A 15,330-nucleotide genomic window follows, 5' to 3' on the forward strand; every position below is an offset into this window, starting at 1 on the left:
GAAGTATCTAAGGCAGACAGGCAGGTGCACAACAAGCTTTCCTTTCAAAAACTAAACTGCCTTTCTCCCTCAGTAGGCTTGTTCAGCTATTCCCATACTCGCATATTACATGCCGACAAGTGAACCCATTTTTCTTACCATCTCCCATGTCTCGGGTCAGAAAAACCCAGTAAATCTTGAGATGTCTTCCTTTCTCGCATCATTCACATCCTAATGGACACTGCTGTTGATTCTACGTCAAAAGTATAAGTCATATTCCTTTCTTCTCTTTCCTTCCTCAGGCACAACCTTTGTATTCTCTAACCTGTAATATTAATAAGACTTATAACTGGTCCCTGAATTTCCCATCTCTCCTCCTCATAGTGAATCACCAGTGTCACCAGAGGTATCTCAAAAGATTCTTAATGTTGCCTACTAATTGTGGAATACAATTTCAATCCTTATATTTGTAATGAGTAAATATTTACTAAACACCTGTTATGTACCTGGCACCATGTTAAACACATAGGATCTAACTGCTGAGTAGAAGCAGACTCAGTCCTACTGTGCTGAGGGTTCCAGTCTATGGATACCTTCCTTACATGAGAAGGTCCAGTTCACCCTGCCTCCTCTGTTCAGCATCAGGTCTCAGCATTTTCCTCACCCCATAAGAGTCCTTGTTCTGTAGCCAGATTACACTGTTTACTGGTTCAGATCCATTCGTGTGTCTTAAAGTGTGGTCTGGAGACATGAATCACAACCTCTGGGCTTGGAAGTGAGAAAGCTGAATTTTTAACACGTACCCCAAAGAAGTCCTATTACTTATATTACATGTGCTTTCACATTAGCATACCATGGTTCATGCAGTTCCCTCTACTAGGAATGGCTTACTTCTCTCCGTCTTCTCTCTCCTGCACCCCAAAACCCTTGTTTGCTTGACAAACTCCCGTTAAGCCTTCAAGACCCTACTCAAAGATACCGCTTTTCTTTGGCATTTATTGACCATTCTCTATACCTATTGCCTTATCACTTAGGATGTGTTTGGCCTCAAGTATCAGAAACCCCAATTCTTTACTGATTTAAACAGGAAGATGATTTATCATCGTACATAACAAAGTCCAGTGGCAGCACAGACATCAGGATTGACTGCTAAGGGAGTTTGCAATGTCATAAAAATCTTTCCTTCTTTCCACTTGGCTGTCAGTGGTAAAGCTTCATCTTCAGGCTGATAGCAAATGACTGCAGCAGTTCCCAGGGTCATAGTCAGTCTGGGCAGTGTTCAGAGGAGGGGCTTTGTGTTAGCAAGAAGTGGACTTCTCTCATCTCACAGACCCGAATTTGGTACCGTGTCTATTCCTACGTCCCTGCCGGGGGACTGGCATTCCCGGGGTTGGCTTAGACTAACCATCGGGTGTGGAATGGGTGCTGAGGATTAACCATAGTCACCAGTGTGTTCCCCAGTCCAACATGTGTCTGTCGTTCTCCATTTCCACTGCTCTCACCTTGTCCTTGCCCTCATGACCTTAGATTCTAGTGGCAGATATAAGAACTCTAAAAAAAGATAAAATGGGGTAATGAAAATAGTGACACAAAGGTAGGTAGTTGGTGGCAGGGAGCCTCTTCTAGATACAGTGGCCACGAAAGGAATCTTCTTGAAGAGGAGACATTAAAGCTGAAACCTGAGTGATGATAAGAAGCCAGTCTTGTAACAGTTAGAATAAAAGTCCTCATTGCAGGAGAAAGAGCAGATGAAAAAGCCCTGAAGTGGGAATACCTTTGTGTGTTTAGTGTGTGTCTCTTCCATGAAATAAAAACTGTGAATACAGGTACCTTGCCTGCCTTGTTTCCTCTATTCCCGAGGTTCTGTCTGGCACAGTGGAGAGACGGAAAGAATGTGTGGGATATAGTAACTGCTCAGTAAATGTTTGTTGAACGAATAAGTGAATCCCCCACAACAGAATAGATAGTTTCCTTTTGAAAGTTCCCACAGTACTTTATGCTCTACCTTTATTTTATTTAGATACTTTCACATTGTATGGTTTGTGTACATATCTGCCTCTCTCTGCCAACAGTTCCATGAGAACATACATTATTCATCCTTGTTTTCCCATTATTGACACAGTACCTAATCTCATTGTAAGCCCTCCTGTGAATGTATAGTTGAACACTCAGCCTTAGTATTAAAATGAACTTTTTGTGAAAATATACTTAAATGTGTTTTTCAATGTCTTTTTCTACCTAGGAATCCACAGCAATCTAAAACTCCTAGGAGAAAAATCGGGGTGGGGGTGGGGTGGGATCTGTTGTATAGGGAAAAAAATGTTTGCCATTGTCTTGCATGGCTTAAGCTCTTACGTTGTAGACTTGTACTACATACTTGGGTTGAGTTCTAATTGGAACAACAGTTGTGTTCATAAGAATGTTGCTTATCTGGAGACTTGACTTTCTACTTGCCACTGAAACCAAATTATCTATCTTTGAAATTTTCTAAGTGAAACAGAAATTACATATCTAATAAAAACTTTCCCGGCGGCCGGATGGCTCAGTTGGTTAGAGCGTGAGCTCTTAACAACAAGGTTGCTGGTTCAATTCCTGCATGGAATGGTGGGCTGAGCCCCCCGCAACTAGATTGAAAATGAAGACTGGACTTGGAGCTGAGCTGCGCCCTCCACAACTAGATTGAAGGACAACAACTTGGAGCTCATGGGCCCTGGAGAAACACACTGTTCCCCAATATTCCCCAATAAAAATAAACAATAAAAATAGAAAAACTTTCCCCTCTCCTAAAAAATTACCTAAGACATAGAAGAATTTCAAAATGTGGAAAGCAAACAACAATAATAAATTAAATGGTAGATAAGATCCCACCTCCCAGAAGTAACTATTGTTAATATTTAAACATGGATATCCTTCCAGACATGGCATGTGATCCCCATGTGACACTCAGGTTACATCTGTAAATATGCTTCATAACATAAACTGTATGACTGTTGGAATTGTGTAGGTAATCCTAACACAATTACACCTATGAAGTACATGTCTTGTCTACAACAGACACCATTATTGTTTTGGTATCTGGTAATAATACCAAAAACAATATTTATAAATACTGAAATCATATTAACGACATAATAGTGTTTACTTAATAAAATGATAAAGAACATTAGGTATTTGTTAGTTTCAAAAGAGTGTGGCAGTTGTTACTGTGCCCCCATCTGTTAATGAAAGAAGCCAATCCTTTTAGAAAGCCTTTTATTGTCTGTGCCAGCTGGCTTATATAAATGTTTTTGTAAAATAAAGAGAAATAAGAAATGCTCATTAATGGCATGAGTAAAACAAAGCAGCTATTGAGGGTGTAACTCCATACATTCACTATAACAACACAAAAGAGATTTCTGTGTTAGAGGTTTACTAACATTCCTTTTAAATTTTAGTGAGGTACCTGTGTGAGTATGAGCTTACAGAACCCAGCTACTCCATTACCTGTAAACAAAAATGGGAACATAGTAGGAGTTACATAATCCAAGATTCAAGTCTTGTTACACTGGCTATGTGACCTTGGGTGTGGTATTTAAATTCTCTGAACCCGAGTTTACTTACCTTAGTATTAACATTGTGGTTACTCCCACCTCTTGTGGTCATTAGAACCGTGACATGGAATACAGCATATAGCATTTTTGTGTACATACAGAACGTAGTAAGTAGTCCGTAGTTTGGTGGCTTGCTTTTTTCACTTAGTCAGTCACAGATGTTTTCCATTATTCATAGATCTGTGTCTGCATCATTCTAATGGCCACCGAATGCTAATTGCTGGCTAGTCTTTAACATGACTCACCCTTGAGCAGCGTCTGGCAGAGTCATTCCCTAGCATGGGCATTTCTTTAGTACTGTGCAGTTCTCTCGGCTGCACTCCTCACAGCCCTGGTGTCTTTGATCCTATAGGTGTTAACGGTGTGAGGATGCTGGGGATTCTGCACGATGCAGTTGTGTTCCTGATTGAGCAGCTCTCAGGTGCCAAGCACTGTAGGAATTACAAATTCCGTTTCCACAAACCAGAGGAGGCCAATGAACCACCCCTGAACCCTCACGGCTCAGCCAGGGCTGAAGTCCACCTGAGGCAAGTTCCATTCTTTTCTATAAAAAGTTTTGGATCCCGATTTATTATTTATTATATATTTTCCCATATAGCCTTTGAGATCTCCGTGTTAATGCTGTCTTTCACTGCTTCTATTAAAGCATCTCTCTAAGTATATTCTAATCCTTTGGCTCCAGGAAGTCAGCATTTGACATGTTTAACTTCCTGGCTTCTAAACATCGGCAGCCTCCTGAATACAACCCCAACGATGAGGAAGAGGAGGAAGTACAGTTGAAGTCAGCTCGGTACGTCTTGAGTGAAGAAGGGTCATTCAAAATACTCCTTGCTTTCCTCTACTCCAGTTCTTCAGGGCACTGTGCAGTTTTGCTGGGATCGGAATTTCCTGGGTAACATAATAAAACAAAGTTTGTATTAAAGTAGCAGTAGCTGGCTGGCAAAAAAGAGAAGACTATGTTATAGATGAGAAATTCAAACAACTGTAAGATGTATATTTTCTTTTTCTTTGACCGTAGTATACTCTGTCAACTCCACTGTGGTCATCATGGTCAGAAAGTACTCTATGAATTAAAATAGGCCTGATTTTATAAGGTACTTGTTATGTTTGGCATTGAACAAATAAAGTAGTGTAGTCATATTCTCTAGGAACCTTTGATCCAACACTCAAAACTGTTGCTTTCTTGAGGAGAGTTAATTAATAATGTGCCTTGTCTCTTCAGGAGGGCAACTAGTATGGATCTGCCAATGCCCATGCGTTTCCGGCACTTAAAAAAGACTTCTAAGGAGGCAGTTGGTGTCTACAGGTATGTCTAGAAATTCTAGAGAGAATTATAGAAAACTAATGATGTTTTTCAAAGTCAAAATGACCAAATGCTGGAATGACCTCCCTCATTCAGTGAGTGAGATTTCATAGATGTTATTAATTGAACCTGATGTCCTGGGATCCTGCAGTTCTTGCATTTAACAAGGAATTTAACACAGTAAGCATTACAATGTTGCTACTTCTATTGAGCTACAGAATGGAGACTTTTTAAATCATTGTAAATTTGTTATAACAATTAATGTACCCAAATCAGTCAGGTTCAGAGTATGTTTTATTTTCTTTAAGTGTCTGTCTCTGTTGGGAGACTAACAGACCAGGAGATTTTATTCATTTATTCATGTATTCATACAATTTACCTTATTGCAAGGTTTGTGGTGAATCTCTTGTCTATCTTTATGTCCTAGGTCTCCTATCCATGGTCGGGGTCTTTTTTGTAAGCGAAACATTGATGCAGGCGAGATGGTGATCGAATATGCTGGCAATGTCATCCGTTCCATTCAGACTGACAAGCGAGAAAAGTATTATGACAGCAAGGTGAGTCTCACACTTTCACTCTCCCAGTTCTTTTATTGTAGAAAGTGGTCATCAACCATAAATAGGATCCCTAGATCAAAAAATAGTGTATCTTATTGGTTCAAAGACTGTTTTTTAAAAACATTATAACATTTCTGAAATTTGTGGCGAGCCCAAAGTTCATAATCCACTCTAAGGATTGATACAAAAAGATACTCTTGGAAGGTTTGTCTGAGTGGATCCCAGGATCAACAGTACATACCAAGACAATTTTTAGGGTTCTATTTCCTGCGGAGACATTAAAAACCAATAGTGTCGTCCCTGTAATCTAGGAATTCATCACAGAAACATCTTGAGAGATGGGAGAAATCTGGAAATTTTACTAGAAGAAACTTTGTTCCTCAGCGGCTATAAGTCATATCCGAAAATGGTTGGGAAATATTCTCCAGCCTGAGCTGTAATAAATAGCAGGTTCTTCTCCCTTCTCCCTCACGTATAGGGCATAGGTTGCTACATGTTTCGAATTGATGACTCCGAGGTGGTGGACGCCACCATGCATGGAAACGCTGCCCGCTTCATCAATCACTCCTGTGAGCCGAACTGCTACTCTCGGGTCATCAATATCGACGGACAGAAGCACATTGTCATCTTCGCCATGCGCAAGATCTACCGAGGGGAGGAACTCACTTATGACTATAAGTTCCCCATTGAGGATGCCAGCAACAAGCTCCCCTGCAACTGTGGCGCCAAGAAATGCCGGAAGTTCCTAAACTGAAGCTGCTCTTCTCCCCCAGTGTTGGAGTACTAGGACCCAGGGCCATCCAAAGCAACACTGAAGGCTTCTGCCAGCAGCTAGGTGTTCCAGGATTGAGTGGGCACTGTTGAGGGGCCTCCATGATGGCTGAGGTCCCTTACGTCCCATATTCACATTATACATGTGACCATAGTCCTGGAGAGAGAGATGAGGTCTCACAGAAAATATGTGTGATCGGCTTTCTACTGGGGCCCCTCTGACTATATGCCGTTAAAAAGTGGGAAATGGGGTCCCTAGCAGACTTCCCTTGAAGAAGCCTATTGAGGGTTAGTTATGTGGGGAGATTGGGCCTGAGCATCTCCTCAGAAAGAAGTAGCCATCCATGCCGTGGCCCTTTCCCAGGCCTGTAAGCAAGAGGTCAGGCAGAGCCCCAAATATAGGCTTTGGTTGGATACCTGATAGTTTGCCAGCCGGGCCCAGCCTGTCGCCGTCTGTTGAACAAACCGAGAAGGTCTGGTGGTTTTCCCTACTCCTCCCACTTGCGAGTTCACTTCTGGTTGGGAGACAGGATTCTTAGCACCTTTGGTGTCAAAAGGCTGTCTTGGGGTTTTGCCAATGAATTACCAAACATTGAGCCTGTGGGCGTTAAGCAAGCGGGAGTATTATATTATCCCCATGAGCCTTATCTCAGCCAAGTACCTTTCTTGACAGTAGGAGCGGCTTCCCTCTTATTCCTTCTCTTCACTCCACTTTATTTTCCCCCTTCATCCCACTGCTTTCCCATTCTTTCTGGGTAGTAGGAGAAAAGGACTCACTGCTCAAGGACACTCCCTATTGGGCACAGCATGTGCCTACAGAAACGTTCCCTGAGCCTGTAAGCACTCCCAGTGGGGAAGTGGACAGGAGCCATTGGCCATAACCAGACAGAATTTGGAGAAGTTTTCACAAAGCTCCACTAAGAGTTTTAAGGAAATATATGTAGCATGATTTTTAAGAAGAGGAAAAGATTATTTAAATAGGATTTGAATCATGCAACAACCAGAGTATCACAACCAGGATGACCCCTGGGCCCCATTCCTAGGACATGGTAACTTTATATTCCCGTTGTTAAGACATAGGAAGACTTCATTTTTAAATGGTCGGTGTCCAGTTGAAGGCACAACACTAATCAGATTTCAAGGCCCAAAACTTGGGGACTAGACCACCTTGTGTTGAGGGAACTCTGCCACCTACACGAAATGCATGGATAAAGTCAATTGAATGACACTACTGCCCTGATTACTCCTTAGGATGTGGTCAAAACAGCATCAAATGTTTCTTCTCTTCCTTCCCCCAAGACAGTGTCCTGAACCTGTTAAATTAAGTCATTGGATTTTACTCTGTTCTGTTTACAGTTTACTATTTAAGGTTTTATAAATGTAAATATATTTTGTATATTTTTCTATGAGAAGCACTTCATAGGGAGAAGCACTTATGACAAGGCTATTTTTTAAACCGCGGTATTATCCTAATTTAAAAGAAGATCAGTTTTTAATATTTTTTATTTTCATAGGATGAAGTTAGAGAAAATATTCAGCTGTACACACAAAGTCTGGTTTTACCTGCCCAACTTCCCCCTGGAAGGTGTACTTTTTGTTGTTTAATGTGTAGCTTGTTTGTGCCCTGTTGACCTAAACGTTTCCTGGGTTTGCTCTTTGACAATAAATGGAAAAGGAAGGTCACCCAACTCCATTGGGCTACTCCCCTTCTTCCTATATCAAAGCTCCTCAAAAGGCCGTAGTAGTATCTTGACAGCAGTTTCTCTTCTTCATTCCTGCACTGTCTCTCCTTTCTGGCTGAAGCTCAGAGTGGTGAGAGGTGATAATCTACTTTACCCTCATCTTTCCTACTTCAGAGTTAGCAACCAAATTGAATGGCAGCCTGACATTTTTCATCACCATCTGCCTCATAGATCACCTCGTTCCTTTTTCCTCTGCCCACCAAGTCCTCAAACCTGCAAAGAACCCATGGATCCCCCTGTGTCCTCTTTTGGGGCAGCCCGTTGAAACTGAAGCACAGTCTGACCACTCACGATAAAGCAGATTTTTCTCTCTGCCTTTTGGCCACAAGGATTTCAGAGCAGTGGAGTCCAGCAGAGGGCGGGCACGCTGTTCTTGCTGCAAGAAGCCCATTCCTACGGAAGTCTAGCAAAGCAATACTACTTTGCCCCGGGACTCACGGCTCTGCTGTGCCTTCCATCCTGGGCTCCCTGTTCTTCTGTGACCTTAAGAACTCTGTCTGGTGGCTTTGCTGGAACATTGTCACTATTTTCATTGTCATGCAGGGAGCCCAGCACTGTGGCCAGGATGGCAGAGTCTTCCTTGTCATCATGGAGAAGTGCCAGCAGGGGACTGGGGAAAAGCACTCTACCCAGACCTCACCTCCCTTCCTCCTCTTGCCCATGAACAAGACACAGTGGCCCTAGGGGTTCCACTAGTGTCTAGTTTCCTTTATTATTGCACTGTGTGAGGGTTTTTTTGTAAATCCTTTTATTCCTTTTTTTTTTTTTTAAAGAAAAATACCTTAAGCTGCATTTGTTACTAAAATGATTAATGCACTGATGGGTCATGAATTCACCTTGAGAAAGACCCAAAGGCCAGTCAGGGAGTGGGGAAACTCAGCTAAACAGACCTAGATACTGCCCTGCTAGGCCATGCTGTACTGTGAGCCCCCTCCTCATTCTCTTTCTACCAATCTCAAACTCAAGGCCAAGGGAGGAGCCCACATCTTTCCTTCTCTTGCCAGCTGCAGATGGTTTGCCTTGCCTTTCCACTCCCTAATTGTAACCACAGAAATGAGAAACTCCTCTTACAGCTCAGCCTGAGTCCATTGCCAAAATTCAGCATACCTGCCAGCAACTTGGGAATCACCTAAGGTTTCCCTACCAGAGGGGAAGAAGGCAAAAAATGGCATAGTTATCTCCAAAACACATCTGAGTTTGTTTTGAAAGTGACCTAAGTCTCCGCACAAAAGTGCAGACTGAGGAACTGTGGTGGGTCATTACCAAGAATCCCCCAAGGGGCACCCCAAATCCCTAAGGAGTAACAGCTGCAAACCTGGTCAGTTCTCAGTAAGAGAGCCAGCTTCCTTACAGCTTTGCTGCTAGAACCTGTTGTGGCTGCATTTCCTGGTGGCCAGTGACAACTGAGTAACCAGAATAGCTGCATGGCGCTGACCCTTTGGCCGGAACATGGTCCCTTGGCCCTCTGTTCAACCATCCACCACCTCCAGCACAACCCCTCCTGTTTTTTTAGACCAATAACGAGAATTAAGGGGAAGCCCTGCCAGCTATCTGTTTTCAACCAGACTCCTTTGCCAGGATCCAGTGCACCACCCTGCTTGCCTGCCACCCCCCCCCCCACACACACACATACACACCGGCCAATGCAGTGAGCACCATGCAGCTCCCTTGATTGAAAAAAAGACAAAACAAAAAAATCTTTTGATGAATGTATCTTTCTAAAGGACTGATGTTCAATCAAATACCTGAAAATACTAAAGGTCAAGACCTTGTGAGATGTTAACTTTTCAGTTTGATTTGGGGTTTTTTAAAAATAGAAATCAAAATTGGGTTTTGTTTTTAAGGAAAAGCGGGTCATTGCAAAGGGCTGGGTGTAATTTTGTTTCATTTTCTTCATTTTAAAGCAATACAAGGTTATTGAGCAGATGGTTTTGTGCTGAATCATGAATACCAGTCAAGTCTCACTCTGAAAACTTGCAACTTTTTTGTTTTGGTTTTCAAATAAATATAAATATGATATATATAGGAGCTAATATAGTAATGCACCATGTAACAAAGCCTAGTTCAGTCCATGGCTTTTAATTCTCTTAACACTATAGATAAGGATTGTTACAGTTGTTAGTAGTGGCAGGAAAATGTCAGTCTGGCACTCCTCTGATCCTCCAAAATGGGGGAACCCAAACCCTTAGAGGGGATGGCAGAACAAGTCCATTCCTGGGGTCAGAGAGAAATGCAGAAATGGTGTCACCTGGATTTTTTTCTGCCCATGAATGTTGCCAGGCAGTACCTGTACTCCTTGTTTCTCTGTTTTTGGTTATGAATGTTGGGGTTACCACCTGCATTTAGGGGAAAATTGTGTTCTGTGCTTTTCTGGTATCTTGTTCCGAGGTACTCTAGTTCTGTCTTTCAACCAAGAAAATAGACTTGTGGTGTTTCTTTTATTGAACTTTTAACAGTCTCTTTAGTAAATACAGGTAGTTGAATAATTGTTTCAAAAGCTCAACAGATGACAAGCTTCTTTTCTAGAAATAAGACATTTCTTGACAACTTTATCACGTATAACAGATCTTTTGGGTTTGTTTTTGTTCTCTTTTTTTTCCTTGTGTTCTTCCAAGCTTCTGGTTAAAGGAAAAGAGAAAAAAAAAAAAGGAAAAAATGTGTCTCAAGTCCATCAGTGTTAACTCCCTGTGACAGGGATGAAGGAAAATACTTTAATAGTTCAAAAAATAATAATGCTGAAAGCTCTCTACGAAAGACTGAATGTAAAAGTAAAAAGTGTACATAGTTGTAAAAACAAAAAAGGAGTTTTTAAACATGTTTATTTTCTATGCACTTTTTTTTATTTAAGTGATAGTTTAATTAATAAACATGTCAAGTTTATTGCTGCATATGATGGAGCCTTTTTTGGCTTTGCCTGGGTGAAAAATGGGGAAGGGGCACAACCTATAACCTGATTACAAAGTACCTTCCTCGGTCCTTTCTCTTAAGGTGGAATCAAGTCATTTCTCATTGCCTTCTTTCAGGCCTCACTCCACTCTGGCTTTCTTAACCATATTTTCTTCCCTTACTCATCAGTGACGTATGTTCAGGACTTAATTAAATCTGGATATGAGTAAGGGGTCAAGAAGACAAAAGAACAGTTCCTTTACCACCTACATATCCTCTCCTTTATCCACGGGTGGTCAAGCAGTGGCTTCTAGCGATTTTCTGCCAATCCATGAATATGATAAAAACATTTCAGGGAGAACTTGGACAGCACCCTCTCTTTGCTCCATTCCACCTTAAGGCTGAAACTGGATTATTTACTGTTTCTCCTAGGACTGGAGTAGGGGTGGGGAGGCAGTTGAGAAATACATGTAAATGTTCTCCCAAGCTAGGGTCACTAACCCCAGGGTAAACGGGTTAAGTTTACAGCCACAAGAATGGCAGATGCTTGGGGGCGGGGGGACAGTCCTCAAACAGCCTCCTCCCACTAGATCATTGGCTTGTGAGGCTCAACTCCCACCCGCCTTTCTCCCTCTTCTCATCCTGAGTCACCTTTTTGGATTTTGGAGTTGAGCACTATGGGGACTCCAAATGATCAGGCAGTGTTACAAGCCATCTTCAATCCTGACACCCCATTTGGAGACGTTGGGTTGGACCTGGGAGAGGAAGCTGAGAAGGAAGAAGTTGATGAAGGTTGAGTATTTCACCTTGGAGTAGAGCTCTCCACGGTGGCTGGTCTGCATGCCTCCCTGGGGTGGTGGAGGGAGGTGGTATTACAAGGTCTCCTGTTTGTTCCATAACCCAACCTTGGGCGATGATTGAGATTGGAATCAGAGAGGTTGGCTGATCTTTAGTGCACCGACAAGGGGCTGGCAAAAGTCACTGCCAAAAGGAGAAAGCCAGGGTTTGTCTCAGTCCTTCAGCCCTCACACCTCTGAACTTAACTCACCACTTAATTCTCCCCATGACCCAAACTTAACTGTCTGCGGGGAGCAGGGTGACATTAAACTCTCACATCTCTGCCACAAGAGTGGATCACCCCTCACAGAAGGGAAGACAGGAAGCGGGCAGGGCATGGCTCAGTTGAATGGTTCCAACCTAAGCAGTGTCACATACAAGCCAAGCACTGAGCTGATCCTTCCACAGTGAGTGCACTCATTGCTTTTCCATCGGTCCCTAATGGAGACTGATGTCCCTACAGGGAGTTTTTGATATCCCGTTTCTAAAGGAGTGAAGGCTAAGCTTTACTGAGACTTTAGACTGAAAAGCTGAGGGATACGTGGGAAGTGACTTTCATGACCTGGGTATGTCATGGTGGCCTTTGTGTTAGAGGCGGTGTAGTAGAACAAAATGGGGACAGGCTAAGGAGCCAGAAAGACCTGGGTTCAAATTCAAGCTGTGCAACTTAACGGGCTGTGTAACCTTGAGCTACTCTTAGCTACAGGCTATGGAGATTGAGCTTTATTCTCCTTAATGAGCCGCCAACCAAGGTCCCTTTCCCAGGTCGCTTTGGGACTCCGGCATTGCTAGCTTTCAGCCGTGGTGACTTCAGCTCCCCCTACCCCAAATAATGCATCTGACTCCTTCTGTGACCCATATCCCAGCCCAGTCAGCTCTGGCTCAAGTCCCAGGTTTTCAAAGCCTGGGGTGGCTTTTGCTTCTTGCTCCCAACCACACACCTATCCCCTCCTGGCTCCCTCCCTGGCACAGACGGAGTTTTCCCTCAAGCACAGTTGGAGCAGTCCAAGGCCCTGGAGCTGCAGGGAGTGATGGCAGCAGAAGCTGGCAACCTTAGCACAGCCCTGGAGAGGTTTGGCCAAGCCATCAACCTGCTGCCGGAGAGGGCCTCAGCCTACAACAATCGAGCCCAGGCCCGGCGTCTCCAGGGAGATGTGGCAGGTGAGGAGAGATGCCCTGGAGCCTCTGCAGAAGGGGCCCTGGAGTGCACAGGACCCTTGGTTGTGCACTGGGGCGTGGGGCTGGGGCTGGGGAGTCACTAAACCCCTCTGGAAGATTCCTTACCTACTCCATAGGCATTCTTACCTAGGAGAGACATTATGGGCCCTGCTAATCTCTTGGGGCTATTGTGAAAGTCAGAATAGATTGCGTTTCATTTAATGAGCATCTACTATTGTAGCAGTGGGCCAGGTGCTGAGGACACACAGATATCTACTTATAGCAGCTACTATGTGCCAGGCACTGAGCATTTTACATGTAAGATGTAGTAACTCATTTAATTCATACAACCCTGAAAGGCATGTACTATCGTTATCTCCATTTTACAGATGAAGAAACTGAAGCACGAAGGTTAAGTAGTTTGCTACTCTCATATAGCTGAGAAGTGGCGAGCTGGGATTTGAACCAGGTGGTAGGGCTCCAGAGTGTGTGCTCTTACTCCCCACATGATACTGCTTCTCAAGCTCACAGTCTAGTGGGTAGGACAGACACATAATTATGATACCACCATAAGAAGTGAGAGGGATCTGTTCCTGAATGGTGAGTTTTGAAGGATGAGGAGGAGTTAGCTGGATGGAGGTGAATACGTGGAGAAGGAACAGCCTGTGGAGAGCTAGAAGACATGAAAGTTATAGGGATCTACAGGCTGGTGGGAACAGGGTGTGGTGGAAGGATGGAGTAGAGCCTCGAGGTAAATGAGAATCACTAAAGGGTTTTAACTGGGGAGTGACTGGATCAAACCTGCTGCATTCAGGTTACTCCAGCTGGGGACGGGACTATGGGACAAAGGAAGCCACGCTAGGAACCAGGGAGCAGGCCAATAAGGGTTGTAAACCACTCAAGCCTAGTAGGGAACCACTAGACTTAAGACTCGCGGTGGTGCAGATGCTCTGGGGATCAGGAATGGTAGGCTGAGGAGTCTGGTTTCCATTCTGGGAACAGTACAGAAGCCCAAGGGCCCCTTTTCCAGGCTTGTCTGCCACCTGATTCCAGCAGGGCAGGGCTGTGAAGGTCGCTGGCGACAGCCTGTGGGACAAAACCCAAAGAGGATTAGAGGCAATTCGCCTGAAGAGGCTTTCAATTCCTCCAGACCGACTCCTCTGAGGGAAACCTGAGAAATGTTGTCATCAGAGAGCTTCCCAAAAGTCCAGGTCCACACGTAGTGGGAGCATAGCCCTGCTGGGTTCTGGGGGTCAAAACAGAGACAGAACAGGGAAGATCATCCTTGCTGTAGGATGACAATGGAGCTCCCCAAGCACCCTGACAGGCTCTTCAGACTAGAGAATGTGAGTGAAATGAAAGAGCCCAGAAGAAATGCAGCTCAGTGGGACCCTACAGGAAATACCAGCGGGCTGCTTGAGGTTGCGTTCTGATGCCTATGCCCAGTATTTTATGAGGACAATAAAAATTAAAATAGGGCAGGCCAGCTCTGGCTCCAAGACCTCCTTCAAAGAAAGGTACAAAATAAAGATTATGGAAATAACGAATGAGAAGAGGCAGTCAGTGAAGAAAACAGGTGAGAAAAGCTGTTTTAAATCACACAGTGGAAAAGAGAAAAACCTCCAAAAGGAAAAGAGAAATGAACTTTATTGTATTTGTAAGAAACGGTTGTCAGTTAATTATAATTTTTCTGGACTCTGGAATCCAATTAGCCATCTGGTGGTACATGGTAGGTGTTTAATAACATTAAGTGTGGAATACATTGCCTGCTACAGGCCGGCCACGGGCCAGATGCATGAACATCGTGAGCATGCGAAGTCCGCCCGGCAACCTGCACGTTTCGGTGTGGGGCGTGGGGCAAGGCGAGAGGCGGACTTGCGTCCCAGCTCTGCCACTAACTGGCCATGCAGCCAAAGCACATCTTGGCAAGTCTTCCAGTCTTCAGCTGGAATATGGGAGTACCAGCACCCACCTCTAGGACCAAGTGCGGAAGGGCTGGGAACGGCTGGGCCCAGGGCCCCCGTTCTGAGCCGGGGTCCCGGGCTTGCTCGTCCGCAGGCGCCCTGGCAGACCTGGAGCGCGCCGTGACGCTGAGCCGCGGCCGGGGCCGCGCCGCCCGCCAGGGCTTCGTGCAGCGCGGGCTCCTGGCACGACTGCAGGGCCGGGACGACGACGCCCGCGGGGACTTCGAGCGGGCGGCGCGGCTGGGCAGCCCTTTCGCGCGGCGCCAGCTGGTGCTGCTTAACCCGTACGCCGCACTGTGCAACCGCATGCTGGCAGACATGATGGGGCAGTTGCGATGCCCCCGGAACGGGCACTGAGCCGTCCCGGGGGACAGGGAGGGGCGGGCCCTGAACCAATAAAGCTATCGGCTCGCCCAGACGCCCGCCTGTGTCCGCGTCCAAGCGCCGTCCTCGCGGGGGCGGGGCGCTCAGGGACTGCCACGCCCGAGGCCGTCTGTGCGTGGGGGACGGCCGCGTGCTCGGCCATTGATTGGCCGTGCCTGG

At 44.9% G+C, this 15,330-nt stretch overlaps 2 protein-coding genes across 7 annotated transcripts in view; both read left to right on the forward strand.

Annotated features, from left to right (window-relative positions):
- Positions 1–9,564, forward strand: part of KMT2A (lysine methyltransferase 2A) — a gene marked incomplete at its 5' end in the record, with an annotated part of 76,234 nt that extends 66,670 nt beyond the window's left edge. For 3 of the 6 annotated variants that reach the window (XM_081062899.1, XM_081062895.1, XM_081062897.1), the window contains 5 exons: positions 3,922–4,096; positions 4,252–4,359; positions 4,792–4,875; positions 5,300–5,429; positions 5,908–9,564. In XM_081062899.1, the coding sequence (XP_080919025.1) occupies positions 3,922–4,096; positions 4,252–4,359; positions 4,792–4,875; positions 5,300–5,429; positions 5,908–6,183 (773 nt within the window). In that variant the 3' untranslated portion in view covers positions 6,184–9,564. Of the gene's footprint in view, positions 1–3,921; positions 4,101–4,251; positions 4,360–4,791; positions 4,876–5,299; positions 5,430–5,907 lie in introns of all 6 variants that reach the window. The other 3 variants (XM_081062894.1, XM_081062898.1, XM_081062896.1) reach the window with 1 other exon arrangement.
- A 1,941-nt stretch (positions 9,565–11,505) lies between these two features.
- On the forward strand, positions 11,506–15,260 carry TTC36 (tetratricopeptide repeat domain 36; the record flags this gene model as incomplete). Its single annotated transcript, XM_081062492.1, has 3 exons — positions 11,506–11,620; positions 12,638–12,826; positions 14,882–15,260. The coding sequence occupies 3 exons, from the start codon at positions 11,506–11,508 to the stop codon at positions 15,142–15,144; spliced, it is 567 nt and encodes a 188-aa protein (XP_080918618.1). The 3' UTR covers positions 15,145–15,260.
- Positions 15,261–15,330: the final 70 nt, after the last annotated feature.

This window comes from Rhinolophus hipposideros (assembly GCF_964194185.1).
Source record: "Rhinolophus hipposideros genome assembly, chromosome: 10".
NCBI classification, from domain to species: domain Eukaryota; kingdom Metazoa; phylum Chordata; class Mammalia; order Chiroptera; family Rhinolophidae; genus Rhinolophus; species Rhinolophus hipposideros.